We start from the raw sequence: 24,186 nt of genomic DNA on the forward strand, positions 1-24,186 counted from the left end.
CTCATAGATTCACTGTGACTGTGCTATTTGTTATCCATGGCCTCCTTCCTACTAAAATCAACTTTTATAATTATACGAAGGAGGCTGAAGTGCTATGAGAGATGTTACTAGAACCGCTCCTTGCCGTAGCTTCACATGCTGTTACACTGTACAGGAGCAATTCCCCCTCCTACTGTGTGAGAGTACACCAGGCAGAGGGAAGGGGAAGTCCTGAGGGGGCAGGGGGACACGGTCTAACAGGGTGTGAGAATACAGCACAGAGGGTCTCTAGTAACGCAGACGGCTCATTAGTTTTGATTTTAGAAGGAATAACAAATATAAGGAGATTCCCACAGTCCCGGTGCCTGGATCTATGAGTAATGTCCCTGTTTTATCATGATGCATTTTGATGGTAGATTTAATTTAAGTGGAAGATTGTGATAGAGAGCTGTATTTAGGTTGAATTGGATCTCCCATTCTGAACTGGATCATCAAGGACACCCTCCATCATCCTGAGAATGAAAGCCCCAAAAATCAGCTGCTGCAACCGGCGCCAGAATTTGCGATTATTTTACTGCTTCTACGCCAGAAAACTGATATAGAAGCAGTGACAAATCCCCCCCCCCCAAAGTGTGAATCAGGTCCGTTTGTAAGTTGATCTAGCGATTGTGTCATTATCACACACAGATGATACACGGGGAACACACGATGTGACCCTAATATATTTATTTAAAAATAAAAGCATCTCTCTGTACTCTGTGTCCTTCCTTAAGGACAGATCGGAGGCAGACACCTTGGCAAGTGCTTTCGGCGACTTTAAAGTGACTCTTCTCGTGTGAAGATCCGCGCTCAGGAAATCTGTGCATAGAGAAGAAGATGATATGACGGATTGTTATGTACAGAATCATCACTTAAGAATATGGTGTCTGGCACATGGAGCGGTAATGGAGACTCCACGTGTTTATAGTTACATGAAGTGTCGCCCCGTGGGTGTTCATCACATGTAGCCGTCAATAATCCTCTATTTTTATGCAGAATATTTGTCATATAATAGTTTCTACAAATTTTAAGGGAAATTAGGTCTCCCATTAAATAAATTCTAAGCCTATTACTAAATTAACTTAATTGGAAGCCTGTGAAATTTGGGACACTAAGCCAACTACAGGCCCTTATGGACAGCTTATACCTTATTACAACTGTTCGATCTGTGGCCAGAATCCCCCCCCCCAAAAATGAACCCTTATACTTTGGGCCAGAGCTACAGAGTCATTGATTATAGCTAGTATAGTACACCCCATAGTGACAACGCAAGTGCTGTAGGTCTAGCGCATGCGCAATGCATCCTGGGTGTACTACATCCACTTCACTGGAGAAACTCTCCTCTAGGTAAGTATACATGTTTTTTATAGCAGCCATACGGACCTGTAGTTGGTTTAGTGGTAGGAGTTCATTGGAATTCTGGAAACCCCCTAAGGGGCTGCGACTTGGGTTCTATAAAAAAACAAAATGTACCTATTCGGCTCCACAGGGGACATTTATTTGTATGGCAGTTTTGCAGAGAATAAGCCCTGATATAATCATTATTCCTAAAGAACCATCAGGAATTTTGATTACTTCCCCCATTGCACCACCTCCACGCCAAATGGACATGGATGGGCGTGAAGGGAGGCAAGGCCAGTATTGTATGCCAGCTCAGCCAGTGTCAAAGTGTCGGGGTCACGTGACCTACTTCGACCAATAAATGGCCTCCACAGACCACGAGATTTCACATTCTTTTACGTCACAGGGGATCCTATGGTCCACAGAGGATGAAGCAGATCCCATAACCCACAGCTCTTCCAGCCAGAACACTCAGCCAATCACTGGTTGAGTTGGTGATGAGGTGCAACCTAAAGGAAATCTACCATTTGATTTGATACATTATGAAGCAAACATACCTTGAGAATGTTGTAGCTACACTGATGCAGGATCATATCTTGGTTAATCCCTGAGCCGAGTGGTTTTGCTGATAAAACAGATATAACATTATGATAATGAAGCTCTGCCCCTTCTATGGCTGGTTCAGCGCTTCTCCTAGCATATGAGTTATTCATTGCAGGAGAGGATAATGTAATCCCTGGGTTGTGCCTGAAGGCAGAATAATCAATTGCTGCACCATCCCCCAGGTGATGTGTATGAGTCATCCAGCTCAGGTTGATTAGTCATGTCTTGACTAAGCTCCATGTGTAATAACAAGCTCTGTGTAGGCAGCCAGTCTGACCCAGCTTTCCCAAGGTCCTGAATGTTATAGCTTTCAGCAAAACCACTCAACTCAGGGATTAACCAAGATATGATCCTGCATCAGTGTAGTTACAGCAGTCTCAAGGTATGTTTGCTTCATAATACATCACATCAAATGGTAGGTTTCCTTTAACAAGTGGAAGCGGTAAGTGGTAAGTACATCCTTAGCAAAGCCCTTAACAACATCATTTTACATCACCAGAAACCACCATATGTCACCACTCCGTGCCATGTCCATTATGCACCATGAAACTACACTGTGCGGTTCCTCTGTTATTCCTCCTACAAATTTATCACCATACTGACAACTGGGTGTTGCCAGTTCCATCTGAAACCTACCAAGCGTAACACCCATTTGTCGACTTATTAAAGCCCATTTTAGAGGTATAACCAAAAATGATGACTGATCTCTCTCCATCATACATAGCAGAGAAAATGAAAATCTCAGCTTTATATTAGGAAATTTCAGTTCCAACAATTAACTATTCTATGGAGTTTTATGAGATATTTGTAATATAGTATGGACATGTAGGAAGTTCATGTGTCCTCACCTTCTGTGTCTTCCTTGGTAATCTCACGCTTTCTTGGTTTTTACTAAACCTTTAGCAACCAAACTGCGGTACAACTCCTGCACATACGTGTAGACACATTTGGAGTCTGGGACCTTCATGCGGACCATGTCCTCCACATCCAGGAGTGGGGGGCAGTCTGCAAATTTCCTGCACAGAAATTACATTTTAGAAGGTTTGAGTCTTGATCGGGGGAGAGAGAACAAATACTTATAATACAAATATAAGAAAAAGAATATTCTGGTTATTTCAATGTATTCAAATGAACCGGCCGTCACCTAGGATAGGACACATGTCCTGTTTAATTCATCCTCAGGAAGGGTTAAAGTCACTATAAGTTATCCCTATCCACACAGGTCCCAGTGGTGGAGAACAGGGGTCCGCTTCTATCCCAAAATTATAGATCAGTTGGCTACACATGGGCAATGCTCTGACGGAGGTAGCGCTACTACTACTAGCAAGAGCACTACTACTTCTGTCAACTTCGTACAGGGTGAATTGAGCCAAGTGAATGTTCGACCTACTGATCCATTAATTTAGGGGTGCAACAGACCCCGTTCTCCTAATAGAGAAGGAGGTCCCTACTGATGGGACCTTCATCGATCAGCAAATTATCGCCTTCCCTGTATATATGGGATAACTTGCTGTCTCCACAGTGTCCCTGTACCTATGATTCTACTTATAGGACCTATATTAAAGGGGTATTCCTAATTCAGGGTAATGTCCACAGGAGGTGGGACCCACATCTCCATCTTGGGAATGGAGATTTATTGACCTTCATCTTGTTTGCATCATCAATGGCAACACTCTCTCCTTTCAACTCAATTGAAGCACCTAAAATAGTCAAAGCAACCTCATTCTCAAGACAGGTAGAGTCCCACATATGTCCTAAGCATAAGAGATGCTCCATTAATATACTTCTCAATGTGATTGTGACATCTCTACAGATATTTTGGCGTTTCTTCCTTACTCTGCTGCGCTGAACGCCAACTGGAAGTTCTGTCGTCTGTTCTTTGGGTCAAGAGAGTCATAGTCAAATGCATCAGGGAAGAAAGCCACTATCAGGGCGCAGAATGCCAGGCCGTCGCTCCAACTGCTGGAGAAATTCTGGATGTCCACCCCCTAGTACAACAGGAGAGAGGGAAAAGACATAGTAGCAGATGACAATATGGCCGCCAACACCTTCCCAGAGGGAAACCACATAAGCCGCTTATAGTACACAACCTGATACCAGCTCAAGGATTAATGAGAAGAGGTTAAATTTACTTGATCTCTAAATCACATCCTGTTTCTGTCCCCATTTGGTCTCCCAATCATAATTCCTAACGGATACATGACGTGGTCACTACTTTTTTGAATTGAAAAAGTGATCAATGCAAATTGATCCAATTAAGGGTGACCTGGTACCATGCAGGGGAATAGGAGCTTTTAGAGGGAAAGGAGCTTCCATTCCAGGTCGCCTTGATGTCTTCTAAGGGTCTCGGTTTTAATCTGATACAGTCTCAATAGTTCAGAGCTGGCTACAACCTGTGGATCTCAGGACTTTTGCAAACTATTGTAATTCCTCTCCAACCTAACAAACAAGGAACAAGATTGTAATTTCACGTTGTGCTTCTTCTCCTGTCCTCCATCATCCACATCAATGTTGTCCTCCCAATTCCATCCATGTTTTTAACTCTTCCTGAAAACATCATCAACCCAAATTGTATTTTTGAAGAACTACTAGGAGGATGATTCTATGTATCTCCTGAACTTCAACATCGCAGTATTATCCTGGACTTATTTGTGACCTTTCTGATGGATTCTCTTCTCAGAGTAATGTCCAAGTGGAATGGATCCTCCAGCCAAGTCATTGAGAACATATGTAAATGCCCATCAAGCTAAAGGGTTCAAGCTGCTACCTTGGATGAAGACTGCTGCTAAATTGCCACTCAAGACAGTCTTTGAATGAAATCTGAGTATTCCTCTGCCGCTATCTTCCCAGCAGAAGGAAACTTCTGTGGTGGATGTTTGCCAACACATCCATAAGACAAGATATGACACCTGGAAGGGGCTTCAAAACAATTTGAACGCTGCTTCAGCTAATGCCAAGAGGATTGCAGATGAGCATTGACAATCATGTCCGAAATTTGGTCCAAAGTTCTAAAGAATGGGTTGTCCTTCATTGCCCTGGATCTCCAATAGTCTCCAAATATTCTTTCTGTGCCCTCTGATCTTCAATGGGTTTTAAACAAAAATCAAAAAACCTTTGTGTCTCTCCTCAAGTTTTCAGCAGATTTTGAGAATGAGTGAAATGATGGATCGTGAGAAGGTCATCTATTACCGTACTTCATATTGGAAGTATCCACTGGCCATAAGATGTCCTTCGAGATTCAGACACTACTCTACTCTATACTTCAGCCATTGGAGCATGTGATTGCATTACAGACAATTTCAAGGGCAGTCAGTCAATGATACTCATTGTTGAAGTTCTTACCTTTCCTGGTCATTGTTTCTGGTTCTGATTCTAAAATCCAACTGATCTTGGTTTGGTTCATAGATATCAAATATACTGTACCCTTGTGGTTGATTGTTTGGGACCTTTTGTTGTACTCCTGGTTTTGACCTATGACTATGCTTTCAACTATCTTCCGAAAACTTCCTCTGGCCCATGATAAACTCACTGTTCTACGGTTGATGACCCTTAATCCTATTCTTGATTATGGTACTATGTCACATACAACTGTTGACTATTTTGAGGGACTGGACCTCCTTTGCATCGTCTCTAAAGCAAGGTCCTTATCTCCTTGCATGAGTTAAACAGGACCTGTCAGCGATTTAGAACACTCAACCCAGGGTCGGCCCGTTTCAGTAGGTCCGTGGGCGACAGAGCCTCAGTGGGCCCCTTTTACATTGAACTCATGTGGCGGAATTAAAAAGTCAGAAACTAAAACAGTCCCCTGTTCCTTAAAATATTCCCTAGTTTATTATCCCAAACAGCCCTCTCATGGTTATTATACATAAAGCGCCCATCACCCCCTATGGATTCATTAGATACAGCCCCCCTCACCTCCATGGATTCCTTATGTACAGCCTTATGCGCTCCCCCCCCCCCCCCCAAGCAGCTCTGGGCACTGGCACTTGCGCGGGTATACCCAGTGCTGGCACCGGCCCTGACTCAGCCACCCACAGGTCTTTATGGACCAATGTTGTAGTCTCGCTAATCTCCCTTTATCAAGTCCATTTGTCCCTGCTATCAAAAAACGAAACCTTTATACTTACCTGAAGATGTGTCCGACGTGGCAAATTGGACCCATCTCTGGTGCTCCCTCTGCACAGTAATGCAATGAAGCCAGAGTAGTGAAGCCGGGATGGAATATGCCGGCTTCATGTGGGGAGCAACGGTAAGTATACAGGTTTTTTATTTTCATAGCGATACTGGGGGACTAGATAAAGTGTGAATTTTGGACACTAAGCCATCGGTGCGTAAGGAGCTATGGGTGATTTAGTATCCCAAATCCCCATAAAGACCAGAGGATCTCAGACTAAACAGAACCAAACACATTGCCAATGAAAGATTCCATGTCTCCAGTTTCGGCCATTACTCACCATCACCCTATCAGTCATTGCTTTCCTCCAGCACCACATATGTCACCCGGTTAGTTTGTCTTATATAATTGTGGCAAGAACTGTAGCATCGCAGGGCACAGGGATTACTATCGGTTTCTATCCAGCAAACATCCCTTTCCTACAGCACATATGAGAAGGAACAAGAACAAGGACTGCACAGAACTGAGGGACACAATGACAACGCTGTGCGGCTAATGGAAAGAATAAAGTTATTCTACATTATGCAAAAATCTGAGCGGCGCAGAGGCAAAGGGGCAGAGTACAAAGTGCCATTATAATAGTAAACGAAAATAGTTTTATTTCTGAACCCAACAATATTCTTACACAGATAACCCCATACCTAACCTCCATGAGGTATTTCAGATCTGCGTTTGTCAGAATTTTGGGGCCAGAATGTAAATAATTGTGAAAGTACAACTTATTGCATTACATAAAAAACAACATTATCTAATGGTTTTTTTTTTTAAAGGACACAAGATTAGAAACAAATTCTCACCTCCCGCTCCCGCGTCTTTGCCTGGCACCATTGTAGCAGCATGTTCTTCACCGCGCCCGCGCCACAGCTGGTCGACCGCTGAACACGAACCCCTGAAGTGGCGACCCTGCAGGAGAAGATGTACAACCGTATAGAGCCGCTTCACCGAAGGGTTTAAAAAAAATCTCAGAAATCTTGTAAACATGTCTCTGAAATGCAGTTTTCTGGCGTAAACTAAACCTATTAATAGGAGAAGCAAAAGTTACACAGTCTCACACTACACCAGAGGTATCATCAGCATCAGACACTGGGGCACATTTACTAAGAAAGTCAGAAACTTCACTAAAAGTTCTCTGCCCGTGTATAATGCTGGATCGCGCCAGATTCATTAAGAATGTGCGCGAGAAATCATGAATCTGGCGCTTCCCCGCACTGCCCCGACAAAGTTCACCAACTTATTGGGGCTCATTTACTAAGGGTCCCTCGGACGCATTTTCGTCGGGTTTCCCGACGATTTCCGTTTTGCGCCGAATTGCCCCGGGATTTTGGGGCACACGATCAGATTTTGGCGCATCGGCACCAGCTTGCACGTGACAGAAATCGGGGGGGGAGGGAGGGGTGTCAGACAACCCCACGGATTCGGACAAACCGCGGAATTTAAAAAAGGATTTGTGTCGCAAGATCAAGCACTCACATGCACCAGGAAGAAGCAGGTGAACTCGGGCGCATGAGCTTAGTGAATCCCGGCTGACCCGAATCCTCGTCGGACAACGCACCGCGGGATCGAGACAGGACCGGGTAAGTAAATGTGCCCAATTGTGGTGCACCTTTAACATAAGACGTGTGACAGACTTTGCATGTTAAATACGGCGGCGGCACACCCCCTAATTTGTATCACATGGAGGCTAGCGCAGCTGAAAGAGTTGCGTGCGACACAATAGCAGCACAGGCACTTCTTAGATACCTGTGCTAGCCGTTTTCACCTAAATGAACGTACAAAGTCTGACAGAAATCTGGCGCAAAGCCCCTAGTAAATGTGCCCCAATGTGATAAATCTGGTGCACCAGGTCTTATATGCTGTTTATGCTGCATCTTTGGACATTCACCCTATGCAGGCTCTCTTCATGGAAAGACCTATGACTCTAAAGTCAGTTCCTACCGTCTGAATTGCATATACAGTAGGTGCTCCGCTCCTCCTGCTCTATAACATGCTGCATACACATAAGATACTATGCACAATCTGTCATCCTGCTCAATAACATGCTGTCTGCAGAGAGGACATTATGTACAATTTATTCAGCTCCTCCTATTCGATAACATGCTGCCTGCAGATAGGACACTATGTACAATCTGCTCAGCTCCTCCTGCTCTATTACATACTGCCTGCAGATTGGACACTGTGTACAATCTGCTCACCTCCTCCTGTTCTATAACATGCTGCCTGCAGATAAAGCGCTATGTACAATCTGCTCAGCTCTTCCTGCTCTATAACATGCTGCCTGCACATAGGGAACTATGTACAATCTTCTCAGCTCCTCCTGCTCTATAACATGCTATCTGCAGAAAGGACACTATGTACAATCCGCTCACCTCCTCCTGCTCTATAACATGCTATCTGCAGAAAGGACACTATGTACAATCCGCTCACCTCCTCCTGCTCTATAACATGCTGCCTGCAGATAAAGCGCTATGTACAATCTGCTCAGCTCTTCCTGCTCTATAACATGCTGCCTGCACATAGGGAACTATGTACAATCTTCTCAGCTCCTCCTGCTCTATAACATGCTGCCTGCAAATAGGGTACTATGTACAATCTTTCAGGACTTCACAGAATTTGCGAGCTTCATCTCTATAAATGCCTCTGGCAAACTCACCAGCGGCAACTAAGTCTAATATGGCCACATGCACCACGCATGGCGACTTGGCGATTAAAAGAGTTAACGGAGGGGGAGGTTGAGCTGAACCCAGACCTGATTTTCCAAAGAAGTTCCGTTTTGGTTCTGGGGGATCTGAACTCTCAAAATTTTAAGCCAAACTTTGTGGTTTGGGTCTGCACAAGGCTATTGATGACTATTTGATAAATTCTATGTTACGTGTAAGCTATGTCGCAGAAATCTTCCATCTTGGATATGGTCAGGAATTCTGTAGGGATTCGACAATATGAAGCACATATACGAGTGGATTCCACTCCCTATGAATGGACAATGTAGACGCTATGAACTGCTCCGAATGAGCTACATGTGATGTGTCCTGGTGTGTGGATGTGCTGGATGATGTTATACTCACCCGCCAAACTTCTCGGCAATCTCTTTCTTTGTGGCTCTTCCAATGGATTTTGGCATGGTCCTAGCGCGGGGGATTTCAGATTTTCGGTCTCCAGCGTCTTTACTTCGAGTTGCAGCGGGACCTTCTTTCGCAGAACTGTAAGCAAGGAAATACATTTTAGAGACTCCTCCAGACAATTCTTACGTTTTTTTGATCACAGCCTCCCGGATTCTGGTACCCTCAATGTCTGCGGGGAATGTCTTCATCCTGTGCATTATTCTGTATAACTGTGTCAGAAAATGTCAGTATGTAATAAGAGGAACCAAGTGTTCTTATACAGTTACTAAATGTATAAGAGAGGTAACTCCTAAGCAACATGTACATTATGAGAACTAAATTCAAGTGCAAGTTATAGAACAGATTGTACACTGGGACACACTAATGAAGAGCAGTGCAGTGTATACTATGTGCAGTGTCCTGTGTAGTCTGCAGGGAGCGCCAGATTCCAGATTTCTGGCGCCCGTTCTTCATGAATCTGGTGCCCCCTGCACTGCTCCAACAGATTGCACCAACTTTTTTTTGATGCACCTTAAATATGGGGCGTGCAACACTATTCTGTTGGACTTATGGACATGCATGCTAACCCCTTAACGACCTGGCCCTTTTTAGTTTTTTCACTTCCATTTTTCACTCACCACCTTCAAAAATCTATAACTTTTTTATTTTTCCACATAAAGAGCTGTGTGACGGCTTATTTTCTGCGTAACAAATTGCACTTCACAGTGACAGTATTTAATATTCCATGCCGTGGACTGGGAAGCAGGAATAAAATTCCAAATGCAGTGAAAATGGTGAAAAAACACATTTGCGATGTTTTCTTGTGGGCTTGGATTTTACAGCTTTCACTGTGCGCCACAAATGACATGTCTACTTTATTCTTTGGGTCGGTGCGGTCACGGGGATAACAAATTTGTATAGGTTTTATAATGTTTTCATACATTTACAAAAATTAAAACCTGTACAAATTTTTTTATTTTTTTATTTTTCCATCTTCTGGCACCAATAACTTTTTCATACTTTGGTGTACGGAGCTGTGGGTGGTGTCATTTTTTGTGACTTTTGATGGCGTTTTTATTGCTATAATTTTTACCACTGTGCGACCTTTTGAACACTTTTTATAATTTTTTAAATATTTTTCAAAATGGCAAAAAAATGCCATTTTCAACTTTGGTTGCTATTTGCCGTTTTATATTAGATTTTGATAGATCGGGCATTTTCGGACATGGTGATACCTAATGTGTTTATGATTTTTACGGTTTATTTATATTTATATCAGTTGTAATGAATGGGTTAAAACGAGACAGCTTCGGGTCTCACGAAGATCATGACAACGGATCGTTGCTCCCCAATGACGTCACGGGGAGCTATGATCCGCGGCAAGCGTTGCCGGCTGTGATTGTTGGGAAAACACCCGATCGTTAGCACCAGGGGCGGACTGGGAATTTAAAATGGCCCTGGAAAAAACTGTAAAAGTGGCCCCATTTTATGGGCGGAGTCAAAACAAGTGGGTGTGGTCAGATAATGTGGGTGGGGTTATAACAGACAAATTGTTGGTAGATGGCCTTAACGCAAAACAAGAACATCTTTTACTAGTAAGTGAATCTGATGTGCAAAGAATGTGACCTGTCGATCAGTAAATGATGCAAACACACGACCCGGTAAGCCTTATATACCTTTCCCCTATGTAGAGGAATATAACTACTATAATACTGCCCCCTATGTACAGGAATATAACTACTATAATACTGTCCCTATGTACAGGAATATAACTACTATAATACTGCCCCTATGTACAAGAATATAACTACTATAATACTGCCCCTATGTACAAGAATATAATTACTATAATACTGCCCCTATGTACAAGAATATAACTACTATAATACTGCCCCCTATGTACAAGAATATAACTACTATAATACTTCCTCCTATGTCCAAGAATATAACTCCTATAATACTGCCCCCTATGTACAGGAATATAACTACTATAATACTGCCCCCTATGTACAAGAATATAACTACTATAATACTGTCCCTATGTACAAGAATATAACTACTATAATACTGCCCCTATGTACAAGAATATAACTACTATAATACTGTCCCCTATGTACAGGAATATAACTACTATAATACTGTCCCTATGTACAAGAATATAACTACTATAATACTGCCCCCTATGTACAAGAATATAACTACTATAATACTGCCCCCTATGTACAGGAATATAACTACTATAATACTGCTCCGTATGTACAAGAATATAACTACTATAATACTGCCCCCTATGTACAAGAATATAACTACTATAATACTGCCCCCCTATGTACAAGAATATAACTACTATAATACTGCCCCCTATGTACAAGAATATAACTACTATAATACTGCCCCCTATGTACAGGAATATAACTACTATAATACTGCCCACTATGTACAAGAATATAGCTACTATAATACTGCCCCCTATGTACAGGAATATAACTACTATAATACTGCCCCCTATGTACAAGAATATAACTACTATAATACTGCCCCCTATGTACAAAAATATAACTACTATAATACTGCCCCTATGTACAAGAATATAACTACTATAATACTGCCCCCATGCACAAGAATATAACTACTATAATACTGCCCCCTGTGTACAAGAATATAACTACTATAATACTGCCCCTATGTACAAGAATATAACTACTATAATACTGCCCCCTGTGTACAAGAATATAACTACTATAATACTGCCCCCTGTGTACAAGAATATAACTACTATAATACTGCCCCCAATGTACAAGAATATAACTACTATAATACTGCCCCCATGCACAAGAATATAACTACTATAATACTGCCCCCTGTGTACAAGAATATAACTACTATAATACTGCCCCCTATGTACAGGAATATAACTACTATAATACTGCCCCCTATGTACAAGAATATAACTACTATAATACTGTCCCCTATGTACAGGAATATAACTACTATAATACTGCCCCCTATGTACAAGAATATAACTACTATAATACTGTCCCCTATGTACAAGAATATAACTACTATAATACTACCCCTATGTACAAGAATATAACTACTATAATACTGCCCCCTATGTACAGAAATATAACTACTATAATACTGCCCCCTATGTACAAGAATATAACTACTATAATACTGTCCCCTATGTACAAGAATATAACTACTATAATACTACCCCTATGTACAAGAATATAACTACTATAATACTGCCCCCTATGTACAGAAATATAACTACTATAATACTACCCCTATGTACAAGAATATAACTACTATAATACTGCCCCCTATGTACAGAAATATAACTACTATAATACTGCCCCCTGTGTACAAGAATATAACTACTATAATACTACATATATACACAGAAGCGAACATGCAAAAAATCAGTATTTATCATATACAGCTACAGAAAACACATGAGATCCTCACCTATTGCATCCAGTGACATCAGGTGACGTCTCCTCTGATTGTTCTCGTTCCTCATCTTCTCCATTAGTTCCACCATCACCTTGTCTCTTCCTCCAGGTACACAGCTTTCCTGCAGAGTTTACCACACAGACGTCTTATGTTCTGCACTTTCCCATTGTCCCTTCTTCTGCTACCACCAATACTGTGCCCCAAATACTGTAATAGAGCCCCCTACAATATTAGTAGCACACAAATAGTGCCCCATAATGTAAGGATAATGTATTTCTTCTTTCTCACCTTTAACCTCCTTAACCCCCCACTTCCACCCCAGTATTGATAGAGCTCCGACTATGACCCAGGTGTAATAATAATGGCCCCGGCCTACCCCAGTCATAAAATTAATGCCCCCAGCCTGCCCCAGACACAGAATCAATGCCACAGACTGCCCCAGACATAAATTGAATGGCCCCAGCCTTCCCCAGACATAGAATTTATGCCCCCAGCCCGCCCCAGACATATAATTAATGGCCCCAGCCTACCCCAGACATAAATTTAATGGCCCCAGCCTGCTCCAGACATAGAATTAATGGCCCCAGCCTACCCCAGACATAGAATTAATGGCCCCAGCCTACCCCAGACATAGAACTAATGGCCCCAGCCTACCCCAGACATAGAATTAATGGCCCCAGCCTACCCCAGACATAGAATTAATGGCCCCAGCCTACCCCAGACATAGAATTAATGGCCCCAGCCTACCCCAGACATAGAATTAATGGCCCCAGCCTGCCCCAGACATAGAACTAATGGCCCCAGCCTGCCCCAGACATAGAACTAATGACCCCAGTCCGCCCCAGACATAGAACTAATGGCCCCAGCCCGTCCCAGACATAGAATTAATGGCACCCGCCTGCCCCAGACATAGAATTAATACCCCCAGCCTACCCCAGACATAAAATAATGCCCCCCCGCCCCAGACATATAATTAATGCCCCCGACAGCCCAAGATATAGAATAATGCCCCCGACATATAATTAATGCCCCCTGCCAGCTCCAGATATACAATAATGCCCCCACCATATAATTGATGCCCCTTGCCAGCCCCAGATGTAGAATTAATGCCCCCTGCTAGTCCTAGATATACAATAATGCCCCCCCGCCCCAGACATATAATTTATGCCCCTGCCCCAGACATATAATTTATGCCCCTGCCCCAGACATATAATTTATGCCCCCTGCCAGCCCTAGATATACAATAATGCCCCCTGCCCCAGACATATAATTAATGCCCCCCCCCCGCCCCAGACATATAATTTATGCCCCCTACCAGCCACAGATATAGAATAATGCCCTCCCCCCCGCCCCAGACATATAATTTATGAACCCTGCCAGCCCTAATGCCCCCCCCCGCCCCAGACATATAATTAATGCCCCCCCTGCCCCAGACATATAATTTATGCCCCCTGCCAGCCTTAATGCACCCCCCTCCCGCCCCAGAAATAATTATTGTCCCCATTCTATCATACTCACCCTTTTAAGCACAGGTTTCTTCCCTCGGTCTTCTGTGGCTTGGTGAAGAGGCGCAGGATAGTGACATCACTGCTCCGTGCCTCCACACCAAGCCGCGGAGCTGCAGGGAGGGCCGGACAGCTGACCTGGTAAGTGGCAGCCTCCTCCACGCTACACAGGTCGCGCAATGACGTCAATTGCGCGACCTGTGTAGCTGCCCGTTATACGCAGAAGCAGCGGTGCTGCGCTGCGTCTGTGTACTAATCAATAGTACCTGCAACGATCGTACGATGCAGGTACTATAGATTAGATGAAAAGTTGTAGGGAGGGAGTGCGGACCGGCCCCGCTCCAGCTCCGGACCGGCCCAGGACCGAACGGCCCACCGGGAAAATTCCCGGTGGGTACAATGGCCAGTCCGCCCCTGGTTAGCACCAATCGCTGGTGTTACCGGTAAGCCTTCCCGGGGCATGGAGAGGGCTCACTGGTACCAGTACGGCGCGCGTCGGGAAGGGAAGGTGCATGGTCCGACTGAGCTCCCGAACGCCCCCTTCAGTGCAGAAATTTGTGTCGCATGAAGACTAGTGCAGCCGGGCCACAATTGTGGTGCTGAAACTTCTTAAATATCTGTGCAATCAGTTTGCACCTAAAATGTGCAAAGTCTGCCTGAAAACTGGTGCAAGGAGCTTAGTAAATGTGGGCCATACTGTTCATTTCTTCTGTAGGCATGTTATAGAGCAGGAGTAGCTAAGCAGATTGTACAAAGTGCCCTATCTGCAGACAACACGTTATAGAGCAGGAGAAGCTGAGCAGATTGTACATAGTGTCCTATCTGCAGGCAGCATGTTATAGAGCAGGAGAAGCTGAGCAGATTCTACATAGTGTGCTATCTGCAGGCAGCATGTTATAGAGCAGGAGTAGCTAAGCAGATTGTACAAAGTGCCCTATCTGCAGACAACACGTTATAGAGCAGGAGAAGCTGAGCAGATTGTACATAGTGTCCTATCTGCAGGCAGCATGTTATAGAGCAGGAGAAGCTGAGCAGATTCTACATAGTGTCCTATCTGCAGGCAGCATGTTATAGAGCAGGAGAAGCTGAGCAGTTTGTACATAGTGTCCTATCTGCAGGCAGCATGTTATAGAGCAGGAGAAGCTGAGCAGTTTGTACATAGTGTCCTATCTGCTGGCAGCATGGTATAGAGCATGAGGAGCTGTGCAGATTGTACCTAGTCTCCTATCTGCAGGCAGCATATTAGTGTCCTATCTCTAGGCAGCATCTTATAGAGCAGGAGGAGCTGAGCAGACTGTACCTAGTGTCCTATCTACAGGCAGCATGTAATAGAGCAGGAGGAGCTGAGCAGATTGTACATAGTGTCCTATCTGCAGGCAGCATGTTATAGAGCAGGGGGAGCTAAGCAGATTATGCATTGTGTTCTAGTGGCAGGCAGCATGTTATAGAGCAGGAGGAGCTGAGTAGATTGTACATAGTGTCCTATCTGCAGGCAGCATGTTATAGAGCAGGAGGAGCTGAGCAGATTGTACATAGTGTCCTATCTGCAGGCAGCATGTCATAGAGCAGGAGGAGCCGAGCAGATTATGCATTGTGTTCTATAGGCAGGCATCCTTGATGACATAATCCACACATTTCTCAGTCGTATGTAGCACAGTGCAGTGTTTTGCATTAATTGAATTATTTTGTAATCTTCCGAAACCAATTTGAAAAATATTAGAAAAATGCTATGTTCACAAAAAAACTTCCATTAATGCATGCAGCATAAAACTGTAAAAAAAAGGTTTAAAAAAAAATTGTGAAAGAATTTCTTCCTCTTTTTTGCTCCTCCTGCTCTATAACGCTCCCCCTGCAGATGCAGTAGGACTCCCTGTACCATTGACCTCCTGTAAATAATGATTTTACGCTTGGCATGGCGTCGCTGTTTAGCGAGGAGGAATTTACTGTATAAACTGCACCCGCGCTCCCCTACTACTGTCTGAGCTCCAGAACACAATTTATGTAATTAAAAATCATTATTCAGTTTGAGGCCGTGTTCACACGCAACATCAAAAATTTTAACAATTGAAAATCAGTTCCATTTACGTGATCGGCGTTGTCCTTCCCTAATGAGTGGCTACACTTTATAGGACAATGGCGTCTGCCAAGCGCCACTGGGATGCGTCATATGTTATCAGCGGAGGCACAGACAACTATTTAAGGCTTCCCATAAAGTGACTCCGCTACTGAAACAACAACCCAAAAATGGGATGGTTTTTGCAAGGGCAGGAATGCTGGAATCGGCTTCACTATATTGAACGTATGCGCTGCCAGAGTTAAATGCTGCGGGCTACAGAAATCGTACGGGCTACAGAAATCGTACGGGCTACAGAAATCGTACGGGCTAAAGAAATGCTGTGGGCTACAGAGATCAGACGGGCTACAGAAATGCTGCGGGCTACAGAAATGCTACGTACTACAGAAATGCTGCGGGCTACAGAAATGCTACGTGCTACGGAAATGCTGCGGGCTACGGAACTGCTGCGGGCTACGGAAATGCTGTGGGCTACAGAAATCGTGCGGGCTAAAGAAATGCTGTGGGCTACAGAGATCAGACGGGCTACAGAAATGCTGCGGGCTACAGAAATGCTACGTTCTACGGAAATGCTGCGGGCTACGGAAATGCTGCGTGCTAAGGAAATGCTGCGGGCTACAGAAATGCTATAGGCTATAGAAATGCTGCGAACTACAGAAATGCTACGGGCTACACAATTTCTATGGGCTGCAGAAATGTTATGGGCTACAGAAATGCTGCGGGCTACAGAAATCGTGGGGGTTAAAGAAATTCTTTGGCTACAGAAATGCTGCGGGCTATAGAAATGCTGCGGGCTATAGAAATGCTGCGGGCTATAGAAATGCTGTGGGCTATAGAATGCTGTGGGCTACAGAAATGCTGCGGGCTATAGAAATGCTGCGGGCTATAGAAATGCTGCGGGCTATAGAAATGCTGCGGGCTACAGAAATGCTGCGGGCTATAGAAATGCTGCGGGCTACAGAAATGCTGCGGGCTATAGAAATGCTGCGGGCTATAGAAATGCTGCAGGCTATAGAAATGCTACGGGCTACAGAAATGCTACGGGCTACACAAATTCTATGGGCTGCAGAAATGTTATGGGCTACAGAAATGCTGCGGGCTACAGAAATCGTGGGGGTTAAAGAAATTCTTTGGCTACAGAAATGCTGTGGGCTATAGAAATGCTGCGGGCTATAGAAATGCTGCGGGCTATAGAAATGCTGTGGGCTATAGAATGCTGTGGGCTACAGAAATGCTGCGGGCTATAGAAATGCTGTGGGCTATAGAATGCTGTGGGCTACAGAAATGCTGCGGGCTATAGAAATGCTGCGGGCTATAGAAATGCTGCGGGCTATAGAAATGCTGCGGGCTACAGAAATGCTGCGGGCTATAGAAATGCTGCGGGCTACAGAAATGCTGCGGGCTATAGAAATGCTGCGGGCTATAGAAATGCTACGGGCTACAGAAATGCTACGGGCTACAGAAATGCTACGGGTAGATATGATATGTGGGTTATGCTGCAGCACGATGATAAGATTCAGAGAAATCTTCTATCCGATGCTATCCATCTTGAGGGACAAATGTTGGATGTGGCCAACAAGGGTTGTAAACAAGAACTGGGGTAGAATAAGAAATCTACTATAAAGGCAGCAAGACACTAATATGGAGGTCAAGGTAAGGGACGGGGATCTGAATTCTGGAACCCAATACAGACATCCCTAAGTTTATTTCAGGACATTCGCTCACACTGTGTAGAGGATCGACATGAATGAATGGGGTTTGTAGCACTACCATACTGGTCAGGCGAGTCCAAGGGTGCACCAGGAATGAGGTGAGTTGAGCCTCCCACCTCAGTCAGCACCACCAGCAGTTTCAGGGGTGAAGTGAAGTGCTACAAAGCAGGTCCTGACACTTAAAATCGCTGTCTCTTCACACCCAATGTCTATACGGGTGTAAGACACTGCATGGAAAACCCATCTACTAAAAAAACTGATAAATTTCTACTGCAAGGGGTGGAGTGGGGGCTCCGTTCTACTGTGTATCTCATCTCAGGCAGCAGAGAGTTTAGGTTCACCCCTGTGTGAGTCTCAGGCTAGAAACGTACAATGGCCCACGACGCCGAGGATGAGACTCTGAGCATCATAGTGATATATAATACAAGGAGTCCCTGCTTCCCTGCAAAACAGCAGTAATCATATTAAGGGAGTCCATGCATCATTTATTATTATGATGCTTGGAGTCTCGTCCCCAGGACTGTGGTTGGTCTGAGAAATGCGGCCACTGTGCGCTTTGTGATTATAAGGACATGTTTTAGCCCTTATTATATCTTATGATCTGATGTATCATTACAAGGAGTCCCTGCTTTCCTGCAAAACAGCTGTAATCTTGTTAAGGGAGTCCATGCATCCTCTATCACTATGATGCTTGGAGTCTCGTCCCCAGGACTGTGGTCGTTCCGAGAAATGCGGCCACTGTGCGCTCCGTGATTCTAGGGCGTGTTTTAGCCCTTATTATATCTTATGATCTGATGTTGGACCCTACTGATGTAAAGTGAGTACTAATCAGGATCCCTACTGATCCCTTGAAAGAGCAACTTCCTATAAGTCCTCTTTCCGACTAGCGTGTCAGCAAATACCGTATCTGTTTTCACTCTGTTTTGCGTAAGTATAGTTCTCGCATGTTTTTTAATTACACTTCCAAACGGCATCCCTTGATCATTTTCATTTTTTACATCCGCAAAAAAAAATGATGGTTTGCAAAAACTAGATGGAAAAACCCCAGGTTCTCCAGCATCATCAGGGGTTAAAAAAAATTGCATAGAGACAACATCTGCATGATGTCTGTTTTTTGTTTTGCTGACCCAATGGGGGAGATTTATCATGTACATACATTAGACCAGTGCAGGGTAGGTCTAGACCCGTCTTCTGCTGTGCCAGATGTATCACAGTGAGCACCGCGGGATGATAAATCTGGGTCGGTTTTAAGGGACACTATCACCCCATTAAACTAGTAGCTCCATCAGGTAGGGTATGAAGTTACCTTTCTAGAATTCCCTCTTTTATTTAAAAAAGATTTAAAACTTTTACTTATAAAAAAAATCTTCTCCAAATTCAGGTGAAAATGAGCAGAGATGAGTCAGATTTGTTTTGGGTGAGTCAAGTTTTGAGATTGCAGGGGGAGCGTCACCTCAGATGACCGTGTATTTGCTTCTATACTATCTAGAAACACAGTACTGGTGTTATATTAAAGATAAGAATCTTATCTTTCATATCAAATCAGGATTGTGCTTCTGTTACCTACAGAATCTGAGATACAGGCAGTTAAAGACATAGGTGGGAACAGGATCTTCAACTGCAGCTCATTTTTCCAACTGTCTTTACCTGTCTGTATCTCCAGTTCTGTAGTTCAAAGATCTGTAAGATTATATTCTTATCTTTAATGTGACACCAGCAGCATGTTTCTAGGTGCTATAAAACTGAAGATAGTGGTGTCTGAAGTGACACTGCCCCTACAACTCTAAACTTGATTCATCTCATTTGAAAATTAGTTGAGAAGAGTCATATTTTCTTGACTTTTATAGGTAAATGGGTGAGATTTCACATTAAAAAAGTCCTCTTTTCTCCGAGGTCATGCACTAGTCAGGAAAGTGCCTCAAAATACCTTAATAAAAGGTTTCAATTACCCCAGAATTCTGACATAGACAACCTGATAAATCTCCACTTTTGTCTTCAATAGAAGTCTATGGTCCGCAGCCAAAAAAAAAAAATACTATCAGCAAAAATCATGGATAGCATACGGATATATAAAAAACGCAAGTGTGAATGAGCCCTAAGTCACACAGATCACATATGATGCGGAATTTCAGGGGAAAAAAACATGAAAGGGGATTATTTTTCGCAGCACCTGCAGGATTTATGCGTTTAACCCTTGCACTGCAGCGGTGCAGCACAGCCCGGGGGTCTCTAAGTGGAGCAGATTGTGTATAACACATCAGTACAACCAGACCTCCCCCATTGTCTGTAAAGCAGAGCTCCAGCCCATATAAAGATATGTTATGAATTACCGCAGGACATTAACTTAACCCCTTGAATCGTTTCATTCTTTCCATCCTCGTGTTTCCATCTCTGTGGCCGTATGAGGACTTTGTTTCTTACTGAACAAGTTGTGCAATTTCTATGCAGAATTTTGGGGGATACATGTAAATATATAAATTATTGATTAGATTTCCCAAGCATTTTTTTTCCCTAAAATACCAAAAATAATTGTGCACATTTTTTGCCACGGGTCGTTAAAGGGTTAATAGACTTTTAATAAATTTGTTATCGCTTTCATTTCTGTACCTGTCCTAAAGTGGAACTTTCGGAACTTGGGATGTTTCAAACTTTTACAATGTAACATTGCTGAGGTTTGTACATCTGGGGGTCTCTCCAGACGTAACCTTTACTGTAAAAACAGTGCCACACCTGTCCACAGGCTTAGTGAGGTATTACAGCTTGGTCCTGTTCACTTGCAAAGAGAATGAGCTGCAATACCAGACGCAACCCAGAGACAGGTGTGGCGCTGTTTTAGGAAGAATAGTTTGTTATTCTGATATTCCAAACCCTATTAAAGTATAAGAAACCAAAAGACGTTAGATTTTCTCCAGGTCTCCCACCTGGAAAACCATCACGTGACCTCAGTGGTGGTGGACATTACCTCGGTGCAGGCTTGCGGTCTCCTGCTTTGTCTTTGGCACTGGGTTGACTCTTCCCTTCCCCATCTTTGGCAGTAGTCACCTCCGGGCTACCGGCTGTGGCTCCAGATTCTTCTACTTTGTGACTGGACATGTCCTCTGAACTCTCCCCCAGGGTTGAGGATCTTTCTTCGTTAGCCTCTGCCTTGTCTCCATCTGAAGTCCCTGAGTCTTCTGTTGATGTTACTGCATCTTCCCCTCCTCCTTTCTCTGTTACCTCCTTCCCTGTGTCTTCTTTGGTCTGTTCCTCTCCTTGGTGCTCCTCTTCCGGGACGTTGTCTTGGGCAGTATCTTCCTTCGCCTCGTCTTCTGATACAGAGGTTCCATGACTTTCGTGGGTCCCATCTTCTTCTGCCCTCGTAGTCTCCTCTTGTGGTTTCTCCGTCAGGACTGGGGGCTGTTCTTCTGCCATCTCCTTGTAGGATTTCTGATACAGAAGGTTTAACCTTCCAGCTGCTAGGAGTGAAGTGACTTCTCCCGTGAACTCTTTACTTGTCACTGGACATGGTGGGTGTCTATTTTTATTCGGGATTAGCTGGCTTTATCCATGCTCCTTAGCCACCCCCACACTCTGCCAGCTGTCACCTTGATTCTCTATCCCTGGAAAGCTAAAAACAGTTCTGTATTATGTCACTTGTCACCGACCTCTCGTTGTCCCCATAAATAATGCACAAACATTATATGCCTGATATTAGTATTCTGATGGGAGAGCTGTGGGGTGTGCATGAGCTAAATGGTCACCTACCTTCAACAAACCTTACCTGCATCACTAGTCCCCGATGTGCAGGAGGACCATCATATGATGTGTATTCTGCTTTCTAACAGTTTTCCCCGGACATTCTCACTTCTCTCTAGACAATCGGCACGTGGAGAAACATTAGGGGGGACATTAATCATAGTGGGTCTCAGGTTCACCTATTTTTGCGCCTGGTTTGCTCTTCTTTTTGGCTCCTGATCTATGATGGATCTGGTTCTGCCTTAGTAAATGCACTTTGGAACTGTCGCATGTCCGATTCATTTGCGCCTAAATTTGCGCCAAATTTGGTGCAAATGTTAGATCTCATTTGTGAGCAATAATGAAAGGAGACTGAGAAAATGTGACAGAACGTTCAGGGCGTCATCTCTGCTCAAAAACCTATCATTGTGATGTAACTGCAGGGACTAAATGTGACAGAGATGTAAAAAAAAAAAAAAAAGTCTTTTCCTTTTTTTATTATAATGTACAGGAAATGGAGACTGATAATATTCTCAGATCTGTACAATAAGACAATAATCACTCCCAGAGATGATCCCATAGAAAGTGATGAAGTCGTTACTGGAGAGATTTTACATTTTAAAACTGCTCTGAAGTATTTTCCATGTTGCATAGAGGTGATTCTTCATTTGGGAACCTAAAATGTATGTTTTTAGTAATGAAAAGGGAAGCTTTTTGGAAGTGCACCTGCTCAGAGCAGGTGCATTTTCTGCGCCTATTTTGTGCCTTTTTAGGTGCACTTTTGTGATAGATCCCGTGCAAACATCTGTATAGGACGCACTCACTATGTCAGATAAGGCGCATGGACTGAAAACCACTACGTGCCGAACTTTGCCGTGCGCCAGAAAATGGTGCATAAATGCGCCTAATTAACGAGATGCGCCAGATTTTAGCGCTAAAAGACGCTCAAAACAGTCTAACTGACTATGATTAATGTCCCCCTAGCTCTCTCCTAGAATATTATAGAGAAGTATTGAGCAGCGCTGATGTAAATAAAGCATTTGGGGACAGGGTCGGACTGGCCCACCATAGGATCAAAGGATCCTCTGGTGGGCCCTGACTCTAACTTAACACTGACCCCCATTGATACAACAGAAGACAACCTGATTTGGAGGCTACTAGGGTGATCTTCTGGGTACAATGAACCCCTTTCCAGCACTACTTGGGTGGTATAGAAACTTACTGTTAGCTGCTGCAGCATTCTCACTCTTCTCCTACTACTCTGTTCTCAATAGACCTCTAGATCCATGTTTTCTGTGAGCTGCAGTCTGTCTTGGAAAACCAAGATGGATTCAAAAAAGTGATTGTTAGTTTTAGAGGAATTCCTTAGGTGGTGGGAGAAGGAGAGGGTGCTCAGTGGAGATTTTTGTGCACCGTCGTATGACAGCCCCAGAACTGCTCAAGCGCAGCCATATACAGCAGGAGGCTTTGGTACCCTTGATACCTCCGGTGGGGGCCTGTGCAGTGTTTGTTTCTAAGCCTGGTCTATGCCTGGATAGGGGAAAATAATCGGAAAAGAAGAAATCGGTAAAATAATCAGGAAGGAGGCATGAAGCAAAGATGACTCTGTGTTAAAGGTGAGTTAGCAGAGCTGAGAATGTCATTGTGTTTTATATACTTCTCATGGATCTCTAATCTGTCTCATCTCTCTTTGTATGTGTCAGATACTTGTAGAATGATCAGAAGGTAAATAAAAGTGTAGATAAACCCTGTACCCTGATAATCTAAGCACATTGTCAGCACACAGCATCTCATAGCACAGAGGGATCATGAAGTGTCTGCTTAGAGAGTCCCCGCTCACACTCTGGAATCTCACACTGACGATCACTGAGTGATAGGAGCTAAAACAGCAATAACACAGTAAAATTGTAAAGTAAGTAAATAAATTGAAGCTCTGACACCTTTGCCTATAATCTCCTTTTCCCTTTCCTCATTGCATTGCTAAAATAACAAGTGGTGCCTAGCAGTGAGTGAGCTATATGAGGACTCCTCTTCTTATCACTTTCTTCTAATAGAGTAAAAGAGCTAATGAGTGCAGGAAGACGCATTTTCTCATTAATTTGCATATACAGGCAGTCCCCGAGTTACATACAAGATTGGGTCCGTAGGTTTGTTCTTAAGTTGAATTTGTATGTAAATCAAATCTGTATATTTTATAATTGTAGATCCAGGCAAAAATATTTTTTGCCCCAGTGACAATTGGAGTTTCAAAATGTTTTGCTGTAATGGGAGCAAGGATTATCAATAAAGCTTCATTACAGACACCTTACAGCTGGTCATTGCAGTCTGGGACTATAATAACATCCAGAGAGCTTCACCAGAGGTCACAGGGGGCAGAGGGGTCCGTCTTTAACTAGGGGTCGCCTGTAAGTCGGGTGTTCTTAAGTTGGGGACACCTGTATTATTTATTGCTCGTTTTACAGTGAGTTATTAGTTACAGGTGTTGTCC

General features: G+C 43.6%; 1 protein-coding gene across 2 annotated transcripts; it reads right to left on the reverse strand.

Moving 5' to 3' along the window:
• Window positions 1-690: 690 nt before the first annotated feature.
• LOC140103972 (uncharacterized) lies at window positions 691-23,102 on the reverse strand. 2 transcript variants are annotated; one of them, XM_072127291.1, is made up of 8 exons: window positions 22,921-23,102; window positions 21,745-21,834; window positions 20,947-21,591; window positions 9,199-9,333; window positions 6,934-7,039; window positions 3,799-3,950; window positions 2,811-2,978; window positions 691-837 (listed from the first exon to the last, which is right to left on the reverse strand). In XM_072127291.1, the coding sequence occupies exons 3-7, from the start codon at window positions 21,393-21,395 to the stop codon at window positions 2,834-2,836; spliced, it is 987 nt and encodes a 328-aa protein (XP_071983392.1). In that variant the 5' UTR covers window positions 21,396-21,591; window positions 21,745-21,834; window positions 22,921-23,102; the 3' UTR covers window positions 691-837; window positions 2,811-2,833. The 2 variants fall into 2 exon arrangements, with proteins under 2 accessions (XP_071983392.1, XP_071983393.1); XM_072127292.1 differs by lacking the exon at window positions 9,199-9,333.
• Window positions 23,103-24,186: the final 1,084 nt, after the last annotated feature.

This window comes from Engystomops pustulosus, chromosome 10, assembly GCF_040894005.1.
Source record: "Engystomops pustulosus chromosome 10, aEngPut4.maternal, whole genome shotgun sequence".
Taxonomy (NCBI): domain Eukaryota; kingdom Metazoa; phylum Chordata; class Amphibia; order Anura; family Leptodactylidae; genus Engystomops; species Engystomops pustulosus.

Bases quoted from the DNA above. Each gene is read 5' to 3' on its own strand.
- LOC140103972 (XM_072127291.1), bottom strand. From the start codon at position 21,395: ATGGCAGAAGAACAGCCCCCAGTCCTGACGGAGAAACCACAAGAGGAG. The intron at 3,951-6,933 runs GTGAGAATTTGT...CTGTTGTACTAG, and splicing joins CAAAGACGCGGGAGCGGGAG to GGGGTGGACATCCAGAATTT. The intron at 2,979-3,798 runs GTAAGGAAGAAA...ATTTCTGTGCAG, and splicing joins TTGGCGTTCAGCGCAGCAGA to GAAATTTGCAGACTGCCCCC.